The 26,566-nt window shown below is 45.6% G+C and overlaps 1 protein-coding gene across 4 annotated transcripts in view; it reads left to right on the forward strand.

Moving 5' to 3' along the window:
- dom (domino helicase) overlaps window positions 1–26,566 on the forward strand; it is a 124,610-nt gene that overhangs the window by 91,693 nt on the left and 6,351 nt on the right. The window contains exons 31-41 of one of the 4 annotated variants that reach the window (XM_070534220.1): window positions 4,477–4,766; window positions 5,549–5,776; window positions 6,506–6,799; window positions 9,032–9,379; window positions 10,052–10,177; window positions 13,065–13,314; window positions 14,407–14,534; window positions 15,342–15,743; window positions 16,237–16,500; window positions 20,194–20,355; window positions 24,109–24,279. In XM_070534220.1, coding sequence (XP_070390321.1) covers window positions 4,477–4,766; window positions 5,549–5,776; window positions 6,506–6,799; window positions 9,032–9,379; window positions 10,052–10,177; window positions 13,065–13,314; window positions 14,407–14,534; window positions 15,342–15,743; window positions 16,237–16,500; window positions 20,194–20,355; window positions 24,109–24,279 — 2,663 coding nt within the window. The remainder of the gene's footprint in view (window positions 1–4,476; window positions 4,767–5,548; window positions 5,777–6,505; window positions 6,800–9,031; window positions 9,380–10,051; window positions 10,178–13,064; window positions 13,315–14,406; window positions 14,535–15,341; window positions 15,744–16,236; window positions 16,501–20,193; window positions 20,356–24,108; window positions 24,280–26,566) is intronic. The other 3 variants (XM_070534221.1, XM_070534223.1, XM_070534222.1) reach the window with 3 other exon arrangements.

Genomic DNA, 26,566 nt, shown 5'->3' on the forward strand with positions numbered 1-26,566 from the left:
TGGGTTTAAGGGGTATTGCAGGGTTTCATTGGACGCTCTTTTACATCATTTTATTTCCCACCTTATCTAACCCATATCACGTGTATATGGTTCCGGGCATCTGCCAGCATCGCGGCGAGCCGTAACTCAAGGAAATAATGAAGCAAAGGGAAAAGTTAAACGCAATTGGCGTTTTCTCCGGCCGCAACTCGTTCCATGAGAGTACAGACCAGCTGAGTAACAGCCGCATCCCTCTCCTGGTCCCAGGATCAGCCTAAACAAAGAAGGTTGAACTAACAAAAGCAACGGCTATGCGCGTGACGGTTGAATAGATGGTGACAACTGAACGCATCTCGAGTTCATCACGCGGGTGCGGAATCTATGAGAAAACTGTCCTTCACATTACAAGAGATGCCGATAACTACCGCCATCTAAAAGGAGTGAAAAAGGCAGCATAAGGCTGACCGATGAACAGCTGCCAAGTCTCAACATTAATCTGGCGGCGCTTTAGGAATGTGTTAGGAGTGGTGGCGTGGGTTGGGAGGGGGGGGGGGTATGCCACATGATTTCGGGGGGGGGGCCGGGCCCCCCCAGGCCCCCCCCTGGGTACGTGCCTGCCACCTGCAGTTCACAGGTGATACAAAATGGGATTCATCCTTGGCCAAATATTGTAGGTTGGTAATGTTGTAAAGCCAGCAGAAACATTTTGATCCTTGGGTTTTTATCTGGCTGGATGACATTGGGAGAAACATTCTCAACAAGCTACTTGGAACTCTTGTATGTTGCAGCACTGCGCTCTTTCCTTTAGCACTGCTTGCCTTCCTTGGTCTTCGTGGTTCACTTTTAAGAGGAAGCTTTAGCTTGGAAGCTCCTATATAAATACATGGGAATGGAGAAATCATCTGTCTTGGCACACATTGCACCACATTTGTTGAGGTTTGTTGCATTTAAAAGCAAAAGTTAAGTATAGTGACTGTCGGGCACAAATCTTTTATTTAGGTTGTCAGTTTTTAAATAAAGATTGGCAAATGTATCAGATTTCGAGAAAATGAAACTCTGAACTTTACAGCACTGTAATTTGGCAGGGAAAAATGATATCACAATTCTGTCAATTGCAACTAATAGTACGCTTAAATCGAGCAAAATTGACGCACCTCCGCTAAAAGTGTTACGGGGGTGAAAAAAGTCAGAAATATATTTACAGGATTTGCAGGATATTTACAATAACTGTACCAGCTGACAAGATGGGGGACAGTGAATGAAGTTTAGAGTGTCGTCTTCGCTGGACCAAGCTTAAAACGTCTTCTTCGTCAGCATGTCACATTATACATGGCTCTCAAATAAACCACCAATATGTGAGCAGAACTTTGGCAAAACCCTTTAAACTGTGTAACAAATTAACGTACAATACAAATTGACATATTCAAATTTGTCCTCTTTGGATGCTCTTGTCTAACGGATGCAGTTTACAGAACTGTGATATCTGCTTTTGGTGCGGAGCTACAATTTTCTAAACTTCATGCTTGTATTTTTTTCGAACTTGCCAATTTCTGAAAAATTTCTTTTAAGAAATTTAGGCTCAAAATTGAAATTCTGCTTCCGACAGTCACTAGAATTTAACGTTCTCTCTCAAATGCAACAAACTTCATTAAAATCAGCCCAGTGCTTTTCTCAGAAAAATGTTTCTGCATTCTGCATGTACAGTCGAACCCACTTATTACAATATTCAAGTGCCACGAAAATTGCGTTGTTATAACCGATAATTGTTATAACCAGTGTTGCATGAAAAAAAAGAAATCAAAATGGGGAATGGCATAGCTGCTCCGAGAAAACTATACTGGCGGGGAGGTCAGTTCTCCTCCCCACTACCTACCTCCATCCGGCTTTCGATTGTGTTGACTCGTTTAACTGTTTAACGCCGATTCCTGCACGCTGCAAGCGTGTGTTGTTAACAAACCGCGGCTGTTGGTGTTGAAGATTGACACTGCTATAAAAACAACTGCAAACAGGGCTCAAGGCATCGTTTTGGGGGCTCCAAAAGGCGCCTTTTAAAAATTTGGAGGACGTTTAAGCTTTGCCTTTAAGAGTGGAACGTGATAGCATTCAAGGATCCCTGACAGCTTCTCACGCTTCCCGGCAACTGCAGCGTATGTAACCGTAACGTTTACTGGGAAACGCTTGCGGCAAACGCTATGCACGAAGGCAGGCTTTCTGGTAGAAGTGCGGCCTCATGCATGGGCCGTGATGTGGCTGAGCCAAGCGCAGGAAGTGTTTCAAGGAAGTGGGCGCACCACTACGTGGACTCTGAGATATTCATGCGCCGCCGCGCACAAATAGCAGACGCTGTCAGCGATCTGGGAATTTTAGAAACGCTAGAAAAGGGGTTTGTTTTGAGTTTTCGCCTAACAGAATTATGTTTTCTTGTATATTAAAATTACAATCCAAGAGCTATCATGTCTGCAGGTTGTGTATGAGTCATACTTTATGATTTTTCGACGTATTATAGCTTGAGAAATACAATTAGTTTAGTAAGTTTCTCGTGCCATGTGGAGGGTATGGGTGGTTCGAAAATCTTTTTGCCGAAACAACGTCCGACGCCGACATCGAATTTTCCGCAACACAAGCTCCTTTATGCTATCGCTTAAGAAATGCGGAAGGTTGCCGTAGCAGCATCTCAGCTTGAGGAATCTAGAAGAAACGCTGGGATGAGATTGCCACAAGCATCTCGCCACATACTTCCTACTGGGTTGCATGAGAAAACCGCATGTCCGCCAGCCTTGCTTGCATTACGCGAAGCTTGCCGGCATCCTTCTCCAGGGCATCCAGGTTTCCCACGTAGTGAAGTGGAAAGTCCCTCGCGAAAATGAGCTCGTGAGGGACTGAATCATCTACAGGACCTCCTGTGAGGTCAATGTTGAGGCAGCCTGCACTACTGCAGCAGCGCCGCCATCGTGGCCGTCACTGTCGCTATCCGATGCAAGCACGTTCGCGACGATCGTCTCATCGGGAAAGCACTTCGCTTCCAAATCTATAGCGGTGCGCTTTCTTTTCACCGGCAATGTCGTGCGTTGCCAATGCTCAGCGGGTGGATCAGCCATGTTCCGTTTCAATGGCGCGTCAAACGAGGCTGATAAACTATGTGGCCAGGAACGACTTGACGCTACGAACAAAGACAAGCATGAGCAACTTAATCCGTTAGCATGATTGCGCAGAATGAGGGCCCAGCGAGCAATCTGGGAGCAGTGCTGGCACCGCTGTCAACGCAGTTGTGGTGGTCCATTTGTGTTTCGAAAGGTGGCCATAGGGTGGCGTGGCGCAGAGCTATGGGCGCAGCCCATTCGTTTCGGAGGGGTGTAAGGGTGATGGCAGAGGTCTCTCATGGAGAGAAGCGCGTGGCGGCAGTTGGGGTGGTAGGCGATTGTGCAGCGGCTTCCACTTCGCTTTTCTTTTATGTGAAGCATACCAGCTGCACAACCACGCTCTTCCTTGCTGCGCCGCGCGCGGCCACGTAGCTACCATATGATGTCATAACAGCTGCAAAGTGGACGCTTAAGCTTCGCCTTCAAGAGTGGAACGCGACAGCGTTCCCGTCGACCCGCCAAGGGGTGTAAGACAATGGGCTACGGCGCAGCGACTACGCGCCCCGCATCGGACGCGGTGAGCGTCGAGCAACGCAGCGTTCGGCGTGACAACGAAATGTGCGCCTGAGCAAGCGACGCACGCCTGAGCCTTAGAAACAGCTCGTTTCTAAGGCAACACCACGTTCACTAGAGGCGCTTTTGTACCGCTTTGAAGCATCGAACTCGTGGCTCAGTGGTAACGTCTCCGTCTCACACTCCGGAGACCCTGGTTTGATTCCCACCCAGCCCATCTTGCAAGTTGATTTTATTCATGAAGTGCCTGCTGGGATTTATCGCTCACGGCCAACGCCGCCGACGATACCGGCTTTTCTGCGACACGAGCTCCTTAACGCTGTCTCGTTTAAATAAAGGCTAGTATGCTTCGCATCCTGGGCTTAACCTTAGCTAAGCCACAGCCATTTTTTTCTTTTCAATGATTTCACATTCCATCACCTTTCGGCATGGACACCCAACAGCCAGACTTCATTCTCATAACCGATAATGCAGCATGGGGACATTGTAGTAGGCAGGTTATTTCTCCATAGACAACATACAAAAGTTGCCATGCAGCAGCTTTTCCTTGTTATAACCGATATATTGTTAAAACTGGTATTGTTATAATTGTTTTCGACTGTATTTGAGTAGGCGACATTCGTCTTTGAGGGAATGATGCTCACCGATGATAAAGACGGCCTGAGAGCAACAGCTCATCAACTTTAACAGAATAGATGGTCTGATAGGAAGTTGCCAAGTAGATATCCATGTGTACAACTGAATAAGCTGTTAGGGCCTTTAGTCGTATCTTAGCTATAATCAGATGCATAGTGATAACTACATGGTGCCTGCCTAAACTGTTTGCTGCACCTCGCTTGTGCAGTCGCAGCTGCACGCAAACAGAAGAGCCGCAAGGAAGATGCCGTGCACATCCCCAAGTCGCTGTTCGACCGCCCGACGGCAGCCATCCTCAAGATGCGGCGTGAGGCCAAGCTCCAGAAAGTCAAGAACCTGATGGTGTGCGGGGCGGGCCAGCTTCCCCCCAAGGCCTTGGCTTCTTTGCCCTCACGGCCGCTCGCTCAGCAGGGCGGCTTCCTGGCGGCTCGCCCAATCCTGGACCTCTCGCCAGACATGCCGGAGTGGTTGATACACGAGGACTGGGCTATTCTTCAGGTGAGAGTGGGTGGATGCGCTTGCTCCGTGGTGAGCTGCTTGTTGTCAGTGTCAATGCCTGGGATGGAGACCTATTGAGAAATGGATAATTGTGTCCAGAAGTTTGAGAACGCCAAGTGCTGGTGGCTCTTCTGCTGTGGAATAGTTCAGTTGTCTGGCTTGGGAGAGGCAGTGTCAGTGAGTGACAGGGGATTCCTGTTCGTCCCACAGCTACTAACCCCTCATTGCCCTTGCCTACCAGAACATTTATTAGCAGGGATTTCACATTCTGTGCACATAGCATGCAATAAATGGTTAATACCATGATTTAGCTTGGCAGATGATGGATTGTTTGGTGATGCTTTCTTTTTTTTATTTTGCATGTTTAGATATGACAATAAGAAGGGATCAGCCTCCTAGGGCATTTCTCATTTCTTTATTTAACCATCATTAGTCTTATGACACTCACAAACCATAGCACGCACTCAAATTTTCTCCAGTGTCACATTTTAAGCATATTTGTAGCCTAGCATGTAGCTGCGCCTTCATGTGGAGACGACTTGTGCCTGTGGTATAGCTAAGACTATTTACTATTAACGCTGTGAAACTCTCCATTAAGCTGAACAGTCCAAAGTTTTGTGCTTTGATTTGTAATTTTTGTCACTTATGTTTAGCCATAATAAGGGCAGCGTGAACATGTTCCCAGTATGCTGCTCAGTTTTTAAAAGGAGTCTGCTGTTCGTGCAGTGCCCATGTGTTTTCAATTACATTTGCCTTGCGTTTTTGTTGGATGCATTTTTCAGGTAATTCAGCAGCTGCAGGACATCCCACTGAACTTGACAGTGCTCTCGCCAGGCCACACGCCAAACTGGGACCTGGTTGCAGACGTGGTTAACACAGTCAGCCGCATATACCGTTCCCCAAAGCAGTGCAAGGACCGCTACGAGTCCGTCATTGTGCCCCGTGAGGAAGGCAAGATCTTGTACGATACCAACCCCAAGAAGCAGAAGAAGACCAAGGGCATTTACAAGGTGAAACTTCACTACGCTGTCGAGGATGCCTTGCGAACTTGTGCCAGCAGTATCATTAAGCTGAGTAACTTGCTCTGGAAGCTGCATACTGTTCATAGGGCCAGTCACCAGCTCCCCTTGCAAGTTTCGGTTATACACTGGAAGTTGTCGGGTGCACTCTAGGGAGCATTTTACCTCAAGAATTTTTCTAATAGATTCATTATTAGAAGAAATAGGACAAATTTAAATGCCACATTGCCACACTGCCATGAGGTGAGCTTAACTGCCAACGTAGAGACTGCTCCCTTAATGTCTTGATTAGTAAGGCACAATGCCTTCCTGCCTTGTCCCACACCAGAGGCGAGGAACTGCGTGGCATTTGCATGGTGACCTCCTCCTCTTTCTTTCATTCATTTTCTACTATTTGTTTTGCTTCACAGCCCAGTTTTCGTGGTGGTATGGCAAGCTCTGTTTTGGTCAGTTCACCAAGGCCACGGGCCATAGTCACATCTGGCTGTCTAGCTCTCTCAGGCTCTCTGGCTGGAAACGGGGCTCCCTTGAGCGAAAGGGCGCGCAGTCTTCTGTGTGAAATGTCGCCTTTTTTTGCACCGTGCATCCTTTTGACGCTTTTGCAGACGCCGCCGCTGGCGCAGACCGCTTTGAGTGTTCGCCGTACAATTGTTGTTGCCATACAAGTGTTACCATTCTCGTCAGTGTGTGACTGGCCAAGCTTGGTCTCTTCCCTTCCAGACGAAGAACAACAAGCCCATGAGGACAGGACAGCTGTTCTCCCAGGACTGCAACCAGGCCTTCACCATGCTTTACAACACTCGGTTCGACACGATCCGCGCGGTGGCCAGCAAGCGGACGCCCACCCTCAAGCCCACCTTTACCGCCAACCCGTTGGTGAAGAACCCCAAGCACGCGGCCGTGCTGGCTGACAATGGCATCTCCTACGATCAGCCCCTCCCTCCGGCTAGGCTGGCAGCAGTCCGGGCAGAACGCATTGCCAAGGAGAAACAGAAAAGCCAAATGGCTGCCGCCGTGAGTACTATTTCTGTCGCCGGGACGAAGCATGGGTCGAGAGCTACCTCCTTTATTGTGCAGTTGCATAGTACACGAGTAACTGCAGAAAGGCCAGTGTGTCATATTTGCTGCACTAAGTTTGACAACCTCAAAATTGGGGAGGAAACTTAGTGCAATGCAAAGCCCATACTAGTGTTTTTGATGCTCTGAAGTGAGTTTCACTTGTGGATAGTTCAGCAAGGCAATTATTAATTGTTCACCTGCCGCATTTCAATAGGGGCTGAATTAAAACTGCTCGTGCACTTTGATTTAGGTGCAAGCTAAGTTATTCCAGGCAGTCAATATTACTCTGGAGTCCCCCATTACAGCCTGCTCCATAATTAGATTGTGGTTTTGTTAAGTAAAATACACCAAATCTGTATTTCTGAAAATTTTAGTTATATTTAAACCATTACAATGCTAAAAAATGTTTACTCAAGTAACATTTCATAGTTTTTATAAAAATTAATATACTTTTCGTGGCCAGAAATCAATGTAAACAAGTTGTCATTTTCCTTGATGTAGAATGGTGGTTGTGCTTTTCGGGGCCTAATGGCACAGAAAGGGAAAGGCTGCTACGCACACAAGCACAGAGCGGAATAATGTTTCTTGCCTTTCATGTGGATTGCATGTTTAAAAGTGTTTGACTTTTATGTTCCGGCTGTAGCCACTTCAGTCACAGTGCACATGCACACATTTGGGTTCACAGTTTATTTTTTTTAATGCTGTCCAACAGCGGCAATACGTAATAATAATAATAATAAAAAAAAGCACTGACATTATTGACATTGAGCTGTGAGTCAGTTGCGCTCTCTGCTTGCTTTTGGGGACAACACTTCACTTTGAACTACTGAGCGTCGCTACACATGACCACTTTAGTAAAAGCACTGTTAATGGGGATATTTGGCATGCTGCATTCTGTCAGCAGTGGTGAAGAAGTAATTGCACCTCTGAGCTCGAGGTCGGGGGCTTGATCTTGGCAGCGGCAGTCACATTTCGACAGGGTTAAAATACAAGGATGTTCATTTGCTTCAATTTAGGTAACTGTTAAAGAAACCCAGGTGGTAAAATTTAATCCGTAGTCCCCCAGCATGCCTTTGCATGCCTTGTATATACCTTATTTACTCGCATAATGGTCGCACTTGTGTAATGATCGCACCCCTGTATTTTTTCGTGAGAATTCAATTTTTTTTATTTCCCGTGTAATGATCGCACCCTGAACTTGTGCAGCGATATGTTGTGGGCCAAGTCTAGCTAATGATGATCGCGCTTACCATCTGTCAAATGCGGCGCAAACGACTCTTCCAAGACAAACCAAGCGGTCTGCACGCACCAAACATTCTTAAGTAGATGCCCCATTTCATTACTTTCATCACTTTCCACACTTCCATGACAAAAAGAGGTACAACCACACTTGCCTTTATTATGTGTAAGTTTTATAATGGTTGTGGTCAACAACAACAAAAAAGGTGCCTTTTGATTCTTCTTATCTCCACTCGTGGGCATGCAACAAATTGCGAGCGGCAACGATAGTAGCCACGTTTACACTGATGCGTTAAACGTGTACCCTATTCATACGCCAACGCTTGTAACACACCTAAGATATTCGTACACCCTTAGCAGAAACGTGCCGTATTAGGATAGTAGGGAAGACAAATGCCGCAGTGTCCACAGCATACCCACCATGTGTTTCTATGTCACTGGCAGCTAAGCCTGCCCATCTGTTTCTGTCCCCTCAAAGTGGACATGGCTACGTTATTGCCACAAACTTGCCGATATTAATGATATTATTCATTACTGATACAGAAGAAACTGTTTCAATGCATGTAATGTACTCACGAGAAGAAGAAAAATCACATTCGGCACGTTTGGCTTGCTCCACTGGCCGCCATTCTTGTTTTGGTGTCCCGCACTGCACACAGCGGCAGCCACCTATTTGTTGACCTGTTCTCATCCCGCAGCAAACGCAGGATGAAAAAATTGTTTTTCTTCTCGCGGGAAATTTAACCCGCGTAATGATCGCACCCCTGAATTTCCGTCAATTTTTTTGACAAGAAAGTGCGATCACCATGCGAGTAAATACGGTATTCAAATGTTTGTTGTTGCACAGGAAACCCCAGAATTTCATTCTGAAAATTATTTATTTTTTTTTGCATGAGATGTACTTTTGGCTGATGAAAAGGAGTTTCAACCGTAGATTTGTGTCTGTAGGCGGCAGCAGAGGCCCAGCGTCAGCAGCAAGCACAGCAGCAGCAGCAGCAGCACCAACAGGGACAGCCGCAGGTGCTGGGGCACGTGGCACCAGGAAGCACGCAGACGCTGTCGCAGCCGGCAGCCGTGGCTGCTGCCCAGGGGGTGACCGGACAGGCTGCGGCAGCCGTGGTGGCCGCAGCGAGTCCCGCAGCAGCAGGGGTCGTGGCTGCTGCCAGCCCGGCTACTGCAGCTGCGCTGCTCGTCCAACAGCAACAGCAGCAACAGCAGGTGGCTGCCACTCAGGCTGTGCTGGCCTCTCTCAGCCAGGCGCAGCAGTTACAGCCAGTCGCAGGACAGCTGTCCAAGGCAAGTGAGGTGTTTTTTAACCCAACTGCAATGAAATTTGGGGGAATAAAAAGCCTATTTTAGTGTAATGGCGCCGGCTATACACCTATTTATCATTTTCAATTGCAAACTGGCGTGCTTTTTAAAATTCTCGAATCTAAGCCGACCCTAGAGTTTGATGTATGATTATTAAAAAAAAAGATACTATTGGCGTAGATTTGAATAAATAAGGCATGTCTGCAAATATTGTCGGAAATCTTATTCAACTAATGCGATGATGATGATAGAAACATTGTCTGCCGCCATTTACATTGTGAAGAGTGCTTTTCATTCACCAAAGTAAGTGACGATCACTCACGGTAAGCTGATGATGTCAAGAACGGCCAACTGCAGCAAAATTTCATTTTGGCTAAATTGATTATAAATGACTTATATATGCTATGGAAGCAATATTGGCAAAACTGCAGGGCTGCTAATTGCCTAATTTTCTAAGTGACAGCCTTTAAGTAACCACCTAAGCACATGATGCATGCACCTGGTGGTTAGCGAACATGGTGTAAATCCCATACTATGGCTCCCAGCTGATAGTCATGCAAACAAGGGCCTACATTGCGTGCCATTTCATTAGGTCAGGTGGTGCAGTGGCCTGCAGTGTTGCTACATCTTTTCTCTCCCTCTCCTGCTTTGTTTCAGAATGTCACCACGGTGGCATTGGCCAAATCCGGTGGCATTCTGGTTAGCACGGCAGTTACGGCCACGACAGCTGCTGCAGGAGGTGTCGTCAGCGCTGCCCCGACGTTCGCTCTCACCAAGGTTCCCGTAAGTCAACATTCCTGAAGCGCTTTGGGGGAAGAGAGAGACAGCAGAGTGTAGCATTGTACTGCAAAGAAATAAGGATGCAGTGCCGCTGCAGTCTGCAGATTGATAATACTGTAATGAAGAATATGTGGTTTTGCAGGTTTGTGTGGCTTTCCTTGCGCTCCAGCACTGCCTTTCATATGCTAAATCTGCCCTAGAACGTACGATTCTTCATTGAGCCACACAATGTATTGTTCTTCTATACTGAAATAATGGGGTTGTGCATTTCGCTTCCATCAGTTAATGACCTTAGTGAATTCAACTCTCTTCATAGTTTGAAGTCAAGGAAAGCGCCTGCACTTTTCAAAAACTCTGATATTCAATCCGATTTTGGTGCCCCTCACTGGAGCCAAAATAGTGAAAGTCAACTGCATCGTAATAACAAGTAAGCACGAAAGGTATCTAGCAAGGACAGGCTTCTGTCGTGCAGTTAAACTTAATATCGAATTTGCATCTGACACAAGAACACCTTGTTACACATTAGATTTCTGTAAAACAAATAGCACGAAATTACTGGCGCAGTGTAGTTGTCATTGTGTCTCGTCAGTACTCTGTATAACTTAATGCATCGAAATTACTGCCACAACAGTCTGCAGCAGGCACACTTTCGCTTCAGTGACGCTTTTGTAGAGCAAGCCCAAGCAGTGCCACCCCAAAGGAGAAAAAAATTAATACTCGCAAGCTACCCTTGCAAGCCCTGATGCTAAAAAAATGTTGATGAGTGATTGAAATGCAAGTATCCACTGTCTAAGAAAGTCCAAAAATAGCCTTTGTAACAGTCATGAGGCAGCTGACCATCCGAATCATCGTCAGTGTCGTCACAAGATGGTGACGGAACACGTTCTCACGTGGCTCTCAAGGGCAGTGACCTGCCACTTTTATTGTGAAAGCTATTTCGTGCCAAGCTGCTTTGCTCAGTGCAGTTGCTGGCTCATTTTTTGGACACTGAGGGCACCATGTGCACACCCAACAATACTAATAAGTCTAGTTCATGCATGTAATCACATACTCAATTGCTGACGAGGTGTGCTGTTACAGACGTACTTATTACAGGCTTTCCCCCGTCTGCTTGTAGTTAGCCACTGTGGCAGCCTTAACAAATTTTCATCACAGCTACACCGCTTAGGCCTAACCAGGGCCTAACCAGTGCACCTTCATCTGTTTAGAGTCTGCAACTGAAGTTGCGTCTTGGTGCCAGATCTGCTGTGTTTGCCGCATCATGCACACATATGTTCGAGAAATTAAGTGGCACACTGTGTGGTATCTGAAATTTCGGTTACCACGTTGCATGGATTATAGGGGTAACCTATAACATATAATTTTTTACTGTATTTACCCAAGTTTAGGCCGGCCCCAATTCTGAGCTGACCCCCAAATGTCTGACGCCAGAAAAAATTGTAAAAACTTGCCTCGAATGTAAGCCGAACGAAAAAAGTGAGGACAGCATTCACAAAATGAAAACAGTATTTATTTAATATGAACATGCCGAGCTCTCTACGTCATCATCGCTGCTATCCTTGTACGCTTGCGGATGGGCGCAAGGTCGCGTTTGCGCGATCTCTGTGAACAGCTCCTCTATGTTATCACACGCTTATCTTCCTTATCGCTATCATATCCTTGTTGTGGCACATGCAAAAGGCGTCTTCCGTTGCCCCCTCCAACAACAGATGTTTTTCTCGTCAATGCTGACATCCTGCCCGGCTTGAACATTTGACGATGCCTCCGCGGCTAGCACAACTTTTCGTTTGTAGCATAGCCTGTGTGGTACCATTACGATAATGCCACGCTGCACATCGATACTTATCCACAGTAATGATACAACACAGGTCAAAATGGCGCTGTTGCTCGTGTACTTCGGTTGGCTACTAGCCTGGCTAATAGTGGCTGCGATACTGACGTTTCTAGATGGCGCTAGCTATGCACCATATTTATAATTTTCAATTACAAACTGGCATGTTTTTTAAAATCTTCTAATCTAAGCCGACCCTAGAGTTTGATATATGATTGTTTGAAAAAAAAACTGTCGGCCTAGATTAGAGTAAATATGGTATGTCCATATTTATTATATCGAGGTTGAACTTGAGCATTAACTCTCTGGCTTCACCTGTGCTGGGCAATGGATGGGAAAATACTGTAATTTGATGAGATGGAGTTTTCTTTTTTTCTGCGTAACAAACGTGTGCTTTAGCAGAAGTTTCAAAACTGGCACAATATATTGAGATTACAGAAGTTCCAAGATAAAAAAAATATCAGTGTACCAGATGGATATCTCAAGTTCAGAACATTTATGCATTTCACAATTGCGCAGCTACAGTTTGCACATAAAAACACGATATGTCGTGGCTTGTTAGCCTGAGTGGTCTGAAAGCAACAGAAAAAGCAAGAAAATTTGGAAAGTATTTAGACAGTATCAATTTTTCCCTTTCAAAGGTATAGGCAGTAGTGCAATGCAGTTTTCACATAAGTGCACAGAAAGACAAATTTTCTTTAGTACATAACAACACATTTTGTAGCCAGAATTGTTACATTTTCTATCTACAGGTGTGGCGCTTTACTTGTATCAGTACAGTTAAACCTCGATATAATGAACTTGAATGCAGTCAAAACTTGTTACAACGAAACTGGATAGTACTTAGGTACTTGCATAATTTCGGTATAACAATATTTCAACATAACGAAGTAAAGTGCTCATTTTAGCAACTTCGTTATGTCAAGGTTCAACTGTAGTTTGTACAGCAATGCTATGCTGCCCCCTGTTAGTGATAAATGAACTATTTTGGCAGGTTGCTCGTTTACACTGCGTGCTGTGAAGGTGACGTCAAAATGGCCTTGCTGTTTCCTAAATCAGGTTACGGCAGTGGCTACTCTGAGTACTGCTGCTCTACGGCCACAGCGACCGCAGCCGCCAGTCGTCACGGCCACCACCACCATGACAGTCCAGGAGATGGTTGCTGTGGCAACGGGCCAAGTTCGTGGGCTGCCGGTCAGCAGTGCCATCACCACTGCAGGCGGCAGCACTCCTGCTGTGGTCTCGGTCACCAACCTCACCTCTGCCCAGCTGCAACCTGCTCCGCAGAGGATCTCGGCTGTAGCGGCCGGTGAGTAACCGACTGGCCATCCACATATTTGACTTTTACTACAGGGATTGCTTTTACAGTCACCGACTGATCACTTGGACATGCCCAGTTACTTGGACAACGTTGTGGAACCATCACTCGCCATCTGGCATATATGTAATGCAGTATCTGTAGTACTCATGGAATGAAATGTGTTAATTTAGGGATAGTCAATGGTGCATACTTCCGTTTCCACTGTCTGTAGTTCATGCAAAATTGGCGTAATTTTGGTCTGTACACTTAGGTCAGAGCCCAGGTCACCTTTAGTGGCTAGATTCGTAGCAACAAGATATGATACCCTCGATATGATACCCGCGGAGCCAACGGAAATGCCGGATGATGACTGCACTCGTTTGGAGTACATTTGACCCATGTTCAAGTTGACAGGGGATACAAATTTTTGGAATGCATTGACTGTGATTTCGTCATCTGTAGCAACAACATTACAGTGGCTGGGGTATGCAGATTGAACTAGGCCACATGCAAGCGTATGAGCATAAAGCAATGCATTGAAAAGCTCTTATCTTTTGCTCATTTGTAGAATAAGACGTGTCCGTCCGTCTGTTTGTCTGTCTGTCCGTTCGTCCGTCTGTGTAAGAGAGAGAGTGAGTGAGTGTGCGCATGTGTGCATGCGGCAACACATTAACTATGTCTTCTGGCCACTTATAGAATAAAAAAATTTTCTGGCTGATCAGTTATTGTGGACGCTTCATTAATCTGACTATATGAGTCTGAATTATCGGTTGGTGAGTGTATGGGGTTGCCGCCATATGTTGTCACTGCAGTTGCTCTCCAGTTCAGTCACCGTGCTGTAATGACAACAATAAAGTAAAATGTGTGAAAGCAGCACTGACGCTGTACGAGGAACCGTAGTGGGGTTATCCTGTTAACTCGGGCTGCCGGGGTTATTGCCTGGGAAGTCTCGCTTCAGGAGCAATTATTTCATTCCATCCCTGTCTTGATGTGGCTTCTGTAATGCTTGTGTCAGCGTCATTGCGTGTTTTGCATTGCATTCTCGCTCAAGGTTGGCGTGAAGTCTTACTCCGCTGCTTCCTCTTGGCTTTTTCCATGCAGTGAGCCAAGTGACCGCAGCACAAGGGGTGGCCAGTGTGCAAGGAGGCCGCAGTCTCACCGCTTCCCAGCTGCAGGCGATGCGTCAAGGCAACTTTCTGCGGCAACACCAGCAACAGCAGAGGATGCAGGTAATGCTTCGCGCTGCCCTCTTTGAAATTTTTTTATTAAGGACAATGCAAGTTTACTTGTGTGATTTACACTGGTGATGGTAATTATTTTTTTTTTCAGTCTAGCAAAAGAAATTAGCACTATAGTTTGAATTAGAAAATCCTTATGAATTCCCAAAACAAACATCTCCGCTGTGCATTGTTACTGTAGGTAGTATTGTGTCTTGACAAAAAGTTAGGCTTACCTTTACTGTTTTTCTTATATTTTTAATGTTGAATAGCATCTACTGTGAATAGCATGTTTTTTGTATTTGACGGGACATTTGTCTTTTGGGAGTGATGTAATAACCAGATGTCGCAGCTTGCATGTTGTGACAAAGCTACTCCTTGGATTTCACTATCTTGTGCAGTGTAGGCTATCGAAGCTTTTAGTCCATAGTGTAAGGGCAGATTTATCAGGGTCTTCTTTTCAATTTGGTAAGAACGACAACCGGTCGTGCCAAGTTTATGGAGTTAAATAATATCCTCAGGTAGCGACATTGTAATCTGTAAATATTGTGATCTGCAGAATTTTGAATGTAAAGGATTAAAAAACGTAAAAAGATGTAAAGTAAGGATGATAAGGATTTAGAAGAATGTAAAAGTTTCATAAAGATGCAAAAATATCTGCGTAAAGCAGGAGGACATGTGTCAGTGGCGTGTGTTGCAAGGTTAGACAGATCAAGTAGAACAAAGCATTCGTGCGCGTTGCCGGCATTGAGGGCGGTCAGTGGCCGGATACATTTGTGATACGTGTGTGCTGCATGAGTGCCGCCACATGCGTCACAGGAGCAGCAGCTCAAGCAACAGCAGCTGAAGCGCCTCCAACAGCAGCAGCAGCTGGCCGCAGCCGGAACCACCCAGGCCACCGTGGCCGTGCCCGTCAGCCTGGCAGGCACAGCTAAGGTGGCCGTCTCAGCTGCAGTCCAGCAGGCACGCCCCCTATCACAGCAGCAGCAGCAGCAGGTGCAGCAACAGCAGCAGGCCTCCTCTGCACAGCAGCAACAGCAGCAGCAGCAGCAGCAGCAGCAAGCCCAGCAGCAGCAACAACAAGCGGTCGCAGCGGCAGTGGCAGCAGTGAAGGCTGCCACGCCTCTGGGCGCTCCAAAGCAGCAGACGGCCATCACACGCTCCCTCACCGAGGCCGAGATGGCCCAGCTGCTCAAGCGTCGGGAGCTCCAACAGAAGCAGGTGCGTGCAGGCAGGGTCAGGGCGGAGAAGGGCAGCTGTGGTGGAAGGTTAGGTGAAATCTAGGGAAAAGCTGTCATGCGGTTAGCTGTTAACTGCATGGTTCCCGGGTAGTGTGCACAAGATGGTGTCAAAGTACGGACAGAAAAGGGTAAGGACCAGCTCGGAGTGCTGTCTTTGTTGTGTGGCTTTGATGGAGGGGTTCCCGTCAAGCCAACATGACTGTAGGCTTTTTGACCGCACTTCCAGCATTTCTCTGAAGTTTAAAATACATTTTTACTAGGGGACAGAGGAAGGCTGTGTGGCAACAGTGGTTTTGTATTATATAATATGGTTGGGCAATGTCCTTTCAGCTTCCCACACGTGATTGTGTGTAGTTAAAGATTTATGGGGGGTCTAGAAAAGCTATTTATGTGACTGTATTATATGCCGATCGGTCCATGGGTCTGGCTTCTCTTTTTTTCAATGTATTTCCGGCTTCTTGTTCCCTCCTCAGATGGCAGCAGCCCATCTCCTGGCACAGGCGCAGCTGCAACAGCAGCAGCAAGCACAGCAACAGGCTGGGCAACAAACACAGCAAGTGGTGGCCGTCTCTCAGCAGCAGCAGCAGTCCCTGGCCTGCACGGTACAGACTCCCGTTGCCACCCTGGTCAAGACGGTGTCGGCACCGTCGGCACTTGGAACCAGCCAGACCGCCGTCACCATCCCTGTCTCGGCTGTCACCATGGCAGGCGTCAACATCAATGTTAGCCTGGCCCAGGTGGGTGACCCGTGAAGCATACTGCATAACGGTTGTCAGTTGGGCTCGTTAATGTGACGATACACTGTATTTGCTTGCTCAATGAATGCACTCACATAATAAGTGCACCCCCATATTAGGTCCCATGCACTCCTACAAACGAATGCCCGTGCTGAAGTTTCCCCGTTTCACTCATTCAGGTTGTTGTTGTTGTCGTTGTAGTTGTTGTTGTTGATGACGATGATGATAATGATGATGATAGTACATTCCACTGGGAGCCATCTCTTGGCAAAAACGTGAATGCCCGCTACTGCAGTGCCATTTGTTACGTATTCCAGGGTAGCTTATCGTACTGTTGCTGTGTTGTAGTGGCACCTGCCTATCGAAGCTTGACCGACGTTACTTATTGGGTAGCGTGGCGTTGTCGGCGGGCTGCAGGCATTCAGCAGACCATGGTGACCAAGCAAGGGCGAGACGATTTCTAGTCCGAAACTTGCACGGTTTTTAAAGGTTGGTGAAAATGAAGAGAAGAGAATGAAGTGCTCAAAAGTACATTTCGGAGCCCCTTAAATAGGCTCTCTACAATCATGGGAGGGATCTTGCTTCCGTCGACGTCACGTGACCGGCACAGAAAGTGCTGCAAGGATGAGGCTGTCCCACTTCCTGGAATTGTAGACACTTGTCCGTCACTTTTGCGCGTTGCTGGTTCGTGGAAGTTCTCCTGTAGACTTTGGCTGTTCAAAGAGAGGGTCCTACTAAAGTCGCCCACACACAAACAAAAGAGGCCTGTAAACACTGCGAGGCTTCCGCCAGACCGGCAGACACTGGAAATAGTCATGGCAAATTAGGAAGTCACGCTTCATTTCGATGAGGCAAGGTGTGTGAAGGTTCGGTGAGAGAAATAACTTTCTGCACGTGGTGCGAGACGCCAACCATAACACACTGCAGCAACTAATCAAAATTACGTATAGACATTTGTGCAGCTAGAAGCAAGTGAGCTGGTGAGCTGTATGGCTATACCAAAGCTAAGATTTCTTTGCCTACCTCTTTGTAATTTGGCGTGCCATCATACAGCATTCTGTACTTAATTAACAAGGGGCGTGCAAATATTCAAACTTTCGAATATTTTTTAAGTGTTTGCTATTCAATTCGATTCGCACTGTACTTTTACTGTTCGAAGTTCCAGAAAATAAATGTAATGATTTAATTCACTAAAAACCAAATGGCAGTGCTTCTAAATGATGTGCGCAAACCTAACTCTCCTCGTGAACTTCGGCCTATTCAGAAGGTTAACAGCCGCCATCGCATCCTGACACTATTTTAGACAAGTCATAAGAAGCCAACAAATACTGACACCAAGGACAACATAGGGGAAATTACTTGTGCCTAATAAAATGAAAATAATGAAATGATAAATTAATGGAAATTAAAGTGGATGAAAAAACAACTTTGCCGCTGGTGGGAACCGAACCCACAACCTTCGGTTCGGTTCCCACCTGTGGCAAAGTTGTTTTTTCATCCACTTTAATTTCCATTAATTTATTGTTTCATTATTTTCATTTTATTAGGCACAAGTAATTTCCCCTATGTTATCCTTGGTGTCAGTGTTTGTTGGCTTCTTATGATATGACTAATAAAAATCGGGCCCCTCGGTTAACCCCCTTTCTTCTCGTATTTTAGACAAGGTGGCTCAATCAGTGCCCGCAGACTAGAAAGAGTGCAGCGTAAAAGTGTGAAGCGCAGCATCTGCTTATACTGTATCGTATTTTTTACGCATGTAACCCGTACCAAAATTTCCAAAAATTTCAAACACTAACGTCGAGGTGCGGGTTGTATGCGAATGTCACCTTCAAGTGGGACTTCATGGCAGTGCGCGCTGTACTGCTGTGAAGCCACACCTCAAGGCGAGGGCTACTCCGTCCGTGCAGTCATCGACTGTCGTGTGAATGCTAGCTGCGAAGTGATCCAATTCTAGTTCCTTATCACGTGACTGATTCATCCGCAATAACATCTGGCATGTGAATCCAGCTTTGTCAGCATCGCCAAAGAATGGATGAACAAAAGATACGACATGAATGAGTTGCGTTTGCACGAGTGGAGATTGTTTTTCCAAAGATCCGCGAAAAAATGTGGTATTTAATTTAATGTAATGTGCACGCAATTTTTGAGAGTTCAAAATAAAAGTGCACCAAGATTTATGCACCTAGTAATGTTATAAGATTTTTTAAAACTGTGGCGTGTCCCTGTATTGACGATCAGAAAAAAAAATGTTTATTCCGCTGACCGTTCCATTCCTTCAGGGATCCAATTTTGCAGGGTCACAATACACCCACATAGAAAGTGAAATTTATTCTGCTGACTATTCCTTTCCTCCAGGGATCCAGTTTTGCGCTATCACTGAATCTATTCTGTTGAACAGCTGTAGTGGACTGTTCTTTTTTCTAGGAAAAACTATGTGGGAGTACACTAGCTGAGCAATAATTTTGCTTGTTTTGGCCATGTTCTGCAGTGCATCTTTTCATTAATTTAACTTGGAAGTATTCGAAGAATAGCAGAAAAATATTCTATTTGACTCGCATTCAAACATTAATATTTGAATTTGCTTCGCACCCAAAATTTTGCTATTCACACAGCAATACCTATTTTGGAATCTGACATTGATGTTAATAAGGTTCAGCAGCTTCAGTTATTGGGCTTTTGTGGTGGAAAAGTTGAGTCATAAATTATAGTCGAACCCTGATATAACAAGCATAGTTGCAGCCTAATTGTCAGATACAGTCAAATCCTGATAATTCGAAATCTCTAAGTACGGATCAAGAGATGAATTGAACTGCTCTGGTGTTCCTGGCAAAGTCCTATGTATATTTGAATGGGGAATAACTCTAGTGAACTCGAACTTCAATAACCGCTCAACAGTTGCTTCAAACAAAATTTTTTACCCGTGTGAACGGCCATGCGCAGCCGCAGCTGCAATATAGGAAGATACACGTACTCCCCTCCCCCCCCTCCCCCATATGCATTTTTGATCGCGTGACCTGTACCATGGCATGTGAGAGGATAGCGTGCATCAAGCCACCATACTTCTTGGCTCACCCTTGCGTGTTTTCCCTCAGACACCCAACAACACATAACACCGGGCGCGATCTTATCGCACTTGAATCATGTGGAATCTAGGCTTCTCCCGGCACATGTCATTGTGTGCTGATGGAGGGAAGATAATACTTTTTCAGTGTGAGCCCAGTGAGGGTTTTGGTTTTGTGTTCTGTATCTAAGAATTGATTGGGCATTATATTCAAAAGGGCTCTCCTTATATCAAACTCAGTTTTATTAGGATAAGTTTCCAGTTCCCTTGGGGTTGAATAAAGAGATTCTGCTGTATAATGAAATCAATCTGAAATGTTTCTCCTCATTAGTAACACGTAACGAAATAAGCATCCATGTAATGAATATCAGATACTGTATAGTAATGGTATTTTCATCCGGGATGTGACTTTCTTTCAACAAGTTTCTTTTGTATTTTTCTGTGTACTGGCACCATTTTCATGGTAGTTCATAACGATTGCATATACACAAGGCATATAAACATATATATTTTTTTAAGGTAAGCAAAGTGCTCTATGAAGGCTTATGTTTCTGCACTTCTTTCAAGGCTTTCATATGTCTGTCTGGTTGTCTTGGTGTAAAAGTTTGCCACGCTTTTTCGTTGTGTCGCAGCAGGGAAAAGTGACTGCGACATCGAAACCCATCACCACAGCATCTGTGACGCCCCAGCAGATGCAGCTGAGGCAGCTACATATCCAGCAGCAGCTGCTGCAGCAACAGCAACAGCGCAAGGTCACACTCCAGACGCAGCAGAAGGTGGCTGGCCTCTCCCAGGTATGCTGCTGTTGTTCTTTCTGGACAAGTGCAGTGGCATAGTGGACTTCAAGTGGGGCTTGAGTTTTGTTTCTTGCAACAGAAGTGCAAATTTGTACATCATGCTCTAGGCTTATGCCACAGGCGTGAAGGGAGAGGCAGCCGACACAAATCGATGCCAGAATAGAACTGCGAGCCATAGCCTCATGTGCGGCGACAGTCTTTGTTGTCTTCTCATGCGGGCGTGCGCTATCCGGGTTCCAGGCGCCACCCGAGGGAGGGCGCTAAAATGCAAAGGCAGGAAGAGCACACTGCCTAGAGACGTCGATTGACTGGCCATGTTTTCGTTACAGCTTAGCAAAACGTGTTAAGCAGCCTTCGAAGTTAATGCAAAAATGACACATGAGTGGCAGAAAGACTAATACCCCTGACACACGGGCAAAACTAAAGTCCTTACCAGTAAACCCCTTTTGCTACTCTGAAGGACCCTTTGCAGAAAGGAGTTGCGCCGATGACACACGGCACCGCACTGAACTTCTTTAGGTAGTTTTTCAGATGAACGCCGCAAGAAAAATAGCGCTGGATGTTAAAGCCAGAAGAGGGAAAACATTCCTAAAAAGCTGCGCATTTAATTACACTTAGCTACTATAGAACCTAAAAATATTTTTTTTTCATTGTTGTTGGCTAATAATGTTTATAGACGTTTATTTTATTCGTGTTTTTGCATTGTTCACAGCCATTTAACTTGGTCCAGCAACTATGTGCAGCCGGTGTTTTGCTGTGCGTGCTGTTTATTCTGGTGATGCCCACGTTTCTGTCGTCCCTTCCTTTGTGCGCACAGGCGCAACCCGTTTTATTCAATATGTTATTCCAACAACTGTGGTTTCTTCTGGGTATTTCCTGCGGGTGCTAATTGTGCAGTCTCCATCTCGTGACGTGAACACACCAAATGCGCGCAGGAAACGACGACAACACTGCCGGAATTCAACATGGCGGCACTAGCGACGTTATGCGAGCGTCTGAGAGTATAGCTAGAGGAAATCTTCACTATTCGACAAATTGTATTACCGCTAACAATTAAAACATTTTCGCAAGGTAAAAAAAAATACCAATGGGCACCGTAGTTGTGTGGCAGGTTTCCTTCTATTGACGAGTTGTGCACGCTGTGTGCGAGAGTTTTCCACTCGAAAAGCAGTTGCGCGATCTCCTTTCCCGAAAAGGAACTTTGCCGTAAAGGAGATACTCCTTTGTCGTGTGTCACTGCACTTGAACGCCTTTCCGGTAAATGTCCCCTTACCTAAAGGACTTTAGAGTGCCCATGTGTCAGGGGCATTAAACGAAAGTTTCCTTCTGTCCCGAGTGCCTAGTCATGACCTTGTGTCTATTAGATAACATGTTAAGGCACATTAGAAAGACTTTAAGTTACACTGTGTTAGGAGACTGCGTTTCTGCAGTAGCAAAATGGGCACCCGTATCACGAGGGGAGACATGGTAAATCTGAAGAAGGCTCAAGAGACGAAAGCCAAGTGTCGGTGCCGTGCTGAAGTTTCTGCTCTAGTTCGTCATGATGTTATGGATTTTGATGGCATCTACTTGGATCCAGTCACCATGCACTGAAATCTTGATAATTCGTAATCTCTTTAACTTGAATTTACGGATAATTTGAACAGTGCTGTTGGTCCCAGTAGCGTCCTATGTACTTGAATCGAGAAAAACTCCAACGAATTCGAGCTCCAAAAATGGTGCAACGGTTATTTCAAACAAGATTCCTCACCCCCATGGACCACTTTTCGAACTGCTTTTCAGACAAACCTGAGCCAAAAGCGAAGCGCGTGTCTTAAAAATTATAAAGAAAGACACTCGGGGAGTCGAAACCGAACTGGAGCAGGCAGAGAGGCCTCTGCCCTCATTTTTCATCCGGCTTAAAAGGGCCAGGAAGGAGCTCCCTAGTCAGCGCTTGAATACATTAATGTGCACTGACCTCTGCCGCACTCCTAGCTCACGCTCAATCACGTCATCTCCACCATTGGACACGTGGGAGGACAACACACATTCGGGCAGCATGCGGGCGTACCCTGCAAGTCAAGTAACCATCCTTCTCAGCTCCTCACCCTTCCGCGTTTTTCCTCGCACCCGCAGCAAACAGTGCGCCGGGCGCGAACTTATCATGCTTGGACTTTATACGGAGCCTAGGCTACTTCCGGCACATGTGGTAGTGTGTTCATGGCATGTGAGAAAGATAAGACTTTGAAATGTGCCTCACAATTGTCGTACTTGGACTTTATACGGAACCTAGGCTACTTCCGGCACATGTAGTAGTGTGTTCATGGCATGTGAGAAAGATAAAGACTTTGAAATGTACTGCACAATTGGCCGAATGCTATATTTAAAGGGGCTCTTCTTAGTTTGAAGTCGATGTTATTTGAACATCGTATTTATTCGATTCTAATGTGCCCTTGATTTTAATGTGTACCTATTTTCTGTGGGTGAGGTGTGTGAGAAGAACAACAGGCTCAATTGTATTGCGCACCCATTGGCTGTAACCTAAAAAGAGAAAAGTCCTGTACAGTACCGCACACGTAATTCTTTCATGAAAAAGTACAACTTTCTCTCATTTGGAAAAACCAATTTACTCTCAATGCACTAAAGTTGCGAGGAACAAAAAAAAGTCTCAGTTTCGCCCAAAAAGGGAAGCATTGGTTGTGATAGCAAATTAGTAAACAGCTATACGAAGTAAGGATAGCAGTTTTATCGGCTGTATAACGTAAATATTTGCTTACTAAATGAACAAGCGTGGCGTCATGCACGCACAAACAAACATGAACACGTCTCACTTGATGATTGCGGAAACTAGCTATCAAAGCGCTGGAGTGAGGAAGTGTGGTAGCAGGAACGAGTGAATTGACTTTCGTGCTGCCTCTTGCTTTAATGTAAACGAAACAACAAGAACACAGTGGGTACACCTTATAACCGTGTAGACTCTGCGCCCATCGCAGATTGCTTTCAAGATTAGGGCCGCGCGGCCATGCTGTACGCAGCAGCCGCCGGAGTAGAACGCCTCTCCTTCTGTTTGTGCCAGACCCGCACGGAACTTTAGGGAACTACGAACCGGGTCCGATTTTCATCTGTCTCCACACATGCGATCACTTTCCTTTTAACTGCAGCATCACGATGAACTCAGCGTGTCCTCATAGTTGGCCCTTCTATCCTGATGGAGCAAACACAGAAAAAGGGTAGACAGGTGGTGGTCTAACCTAAGCACACATACTATAGCACATGGAGAAAGCTACGGCAGCTACGCTCAAAGTGCGTATGAGGTGGCCATTTTGAAATGCCTATGGCGATATGGTAACTCAGATTTGGAGTTGTTCTTGAATCTAACATGCACGCAATTCTTGGACCAGTTTTATTGCGGGCAAAAAATGTGTGTTAAATTCAGGTAAATACGGTAAATTTGCAGTCCCTGTGGAATTTGAATTAACGAGATTCTGCTGTATTGAGAAAATTTTAAAGCGTACATATTTTATTTGAAAGATTTCCTAAAATATGAAGTGCCCGTTAGGTTCGAGATTACACTGCAGTAAAGGTGTTGCATTTATCATTTCTGGCAATGAAAATTGGGCGCACATTGTATTTAGGTAAATACGGTGGTTGGTGATTAGGGAGTGCTTTGGGACGACTTGTGGTCAGAGATGCCATTAGTCCTATTGAATGTTGCTGCTGAGTTGCGTGAGCAAAGCGCATAATGTGGAGTGCCGTCGCTCACCTCCCCAGGCTCAGCTGCCAACAGGCAAGGCTCCGACAGTGGCCACCCAGCTGGGCACCGTGCAGATTGTTCAGCAGGGTTCCGGACAAGGAGCCAAGGCCACGACTCTGCCATCAGCCACGGCCATCACCGTACAGCAGATCATCAAGCAGGTGCTGCCTGTCAACCAGAACTTTCTGGTAGGTCACTCCCTCTCGCTTCCTGCCACTTGATCATGCAATTGTTGCACTAATTACAGTTGAACCCTGCAATAAGGAAATCGGTGGGCAGTGCGAAAAAATCCGCTTTCACAGGAATCTAGTTGTCCAGAAATAAGACAGCACAGACAGTGAATGCACTGCAAAATGAAACTTTACTGTCAAAAATTTTACTGTCGCTCACAGAGGCCGATGCGTTGCGAAATCTAGTGAAAGTGATCGTATCCAGAAAACTGATAGATGGAGGATACCGGCCCATTGGACAAACCTTCGTCTGATGCTGCCAAATCCGCACGCAATGCCTTTTTGGTGGTACGAAAACCAGTGCTCTTGAAGCTGGGGCTGTATTTTCGGATGTCACTTTCGGGGACGCAGTAAGGCCCGTGCCATGGTTCTTAATTGTGGCTGGAGGCACGGCAGCCCATGCTGCGGCCATCATCTCAAACGCCGTAAACGAGTCCGCGTTAGCGGACGTGGACTTCTTGTTTTCTGGTGCACTTTGTTTTCTCTACACACCACTAATCATTGCGCACTGACTGACAGGGTACATAGAATAAAGTACTGCACATTGTGCATGGTACACACAAAGAGTCATCACGTGTTAGATGGTGATGCAGCCGTGCCATCAGAAAAAAGCGATCGGCAAACAATATGGTGGCCATGATGTGTTTCCAACACCAGCTACTGCTTTCAGTGCTTTCTGTGGTAGCCTTGCAAGTGGTATTATGCACAATAGGTAGAAAATGCGTTTGAGTACTTTTTAAACTGTTAGCTACACAGATAGATGATATGGGGACTAATGTTTCAGCAGTTTGAAAACTTTTTTTTTTTTGGTTACTTGTCGATTTTAAAGAAACTTGCTGAGTTTATGTATTTCAGTGTGCTAGATTTAAATATACATCCAGTTTTCTTGCTGAGTAAATAACTTTCCAGAAATTGAAGAAATTCAACTTTATTGCATAATTTGCTTGGAGGTGAGCTATCTACCAAACTGTACGGGGCATAATAAATATCGACATACGAAAATGATGTGGAACTAAGAAAGAGTACAAATAAGCAAATATGGTGTTCTAACGCAATTTTATATCAAATGAGAACATTGCGAACTTCAGTGAGAGAAATCCATCTAACTGCTAAAAAAGCATTTAAAGAAAATTTTCTAATAAATGCAGCAATGTTATTTCGTGTATTTGCACTCTACACAGCTTTGTCTTTCGGGGGTAAAAAAGAACAGTTACTGTGATAGCACAAGTAGAAGCAGAGATAATGCACCTTCAATGCGGCATCATCACTAAAATTGTGGTTTTGAGAAAACAACAAAAAACATTTCACAACCGATATACTAACAAAAAGTTTGAAAAAACGGCACCATAGGCCATAAGTAGGCACTTGGTATAATTCATAGCCGTTTGGCCATTGCCGCTCAACGACATAGCATGCAATGCGAGTACGTTCATTTCAAAAGGATTACATGTTTTCGGGCCCTCAATTCTCCCCGTGAGCTCTATCCTGACGCAACTTCACTGTAGATCTCGCAAACCACAGTCAGTTTAGTAGCGAGACTGTAATCCTGATCGCTCCGCACCAGCTGTGCAGAACCACCGCAAGTATTACATTAGAAAATGCCAAGAAGATTGACGCACAGAGTAGCTGTTGCGCCATCGACGGTCGTATCTTCAACAAAACGCCGAATCTTTCGCTCCATGGCCGTCCTAGATACAATCTTGTCGAGCGTAGCTTTCTCATGTGCTGTTATCTTATCCACTTCCTCTTCAGTTATGACAGCAGTGTTCAATTCTTATGCGAGTGTAATCGGTGTGTGGATATGCGTGATCTGGCAAAGCAATTGAGGCGTCAACGTTTGGTGGCGGTACGACTTTAGCAGCAAGCTGCAGGGTATCCTCTGCCAACTGCGACAACGGAGTCGCTTTCGGAAGTTTATTGGGTGTCTTGCGTTTCCGCCCATAATGATCCATTGTCGGACCTCCAGCATATCCAACGTCATAGTCACGAGACTAAGAGAAAATGGTGGCTGTTTTCGTCGTTTGAGCGCTCGTGGTCCTTGGAGCCATTCATGACTCGCCATCTTGGTCACATGCTCAAACTGGCCAATAATAGCATGTGCCGCGAATTTCTTTTTCTGTTTTTCAGTTTTTTTTATTTTTTTGTGACCGCAGCACCGGCAATGTTTCCAACTGATGAATGAAGAAAGCCAGAAATGTGAGCTTTCGAATGACGCCAGAATGGCGCTGGCAGAGTGCGTAGTAAT

The sequence above is a fragment of the Dermacentor albipictus genome, chromosome 2 (assembly GCF_038994185.2).
Source record: "Dermacentor albipictus isolate Rhodes 1998 colony chromosome 2, USDA_Dalb.pri_finalv2, whole genome shotgun sequence".
Taxonomy (NCBI): domain Eukaryota; kingdom Metazoa; phylum Arthropoda; class Arachnida; order Ixodida; family Ixodidae; genus Dermacentor; species Dermacentor albipictus.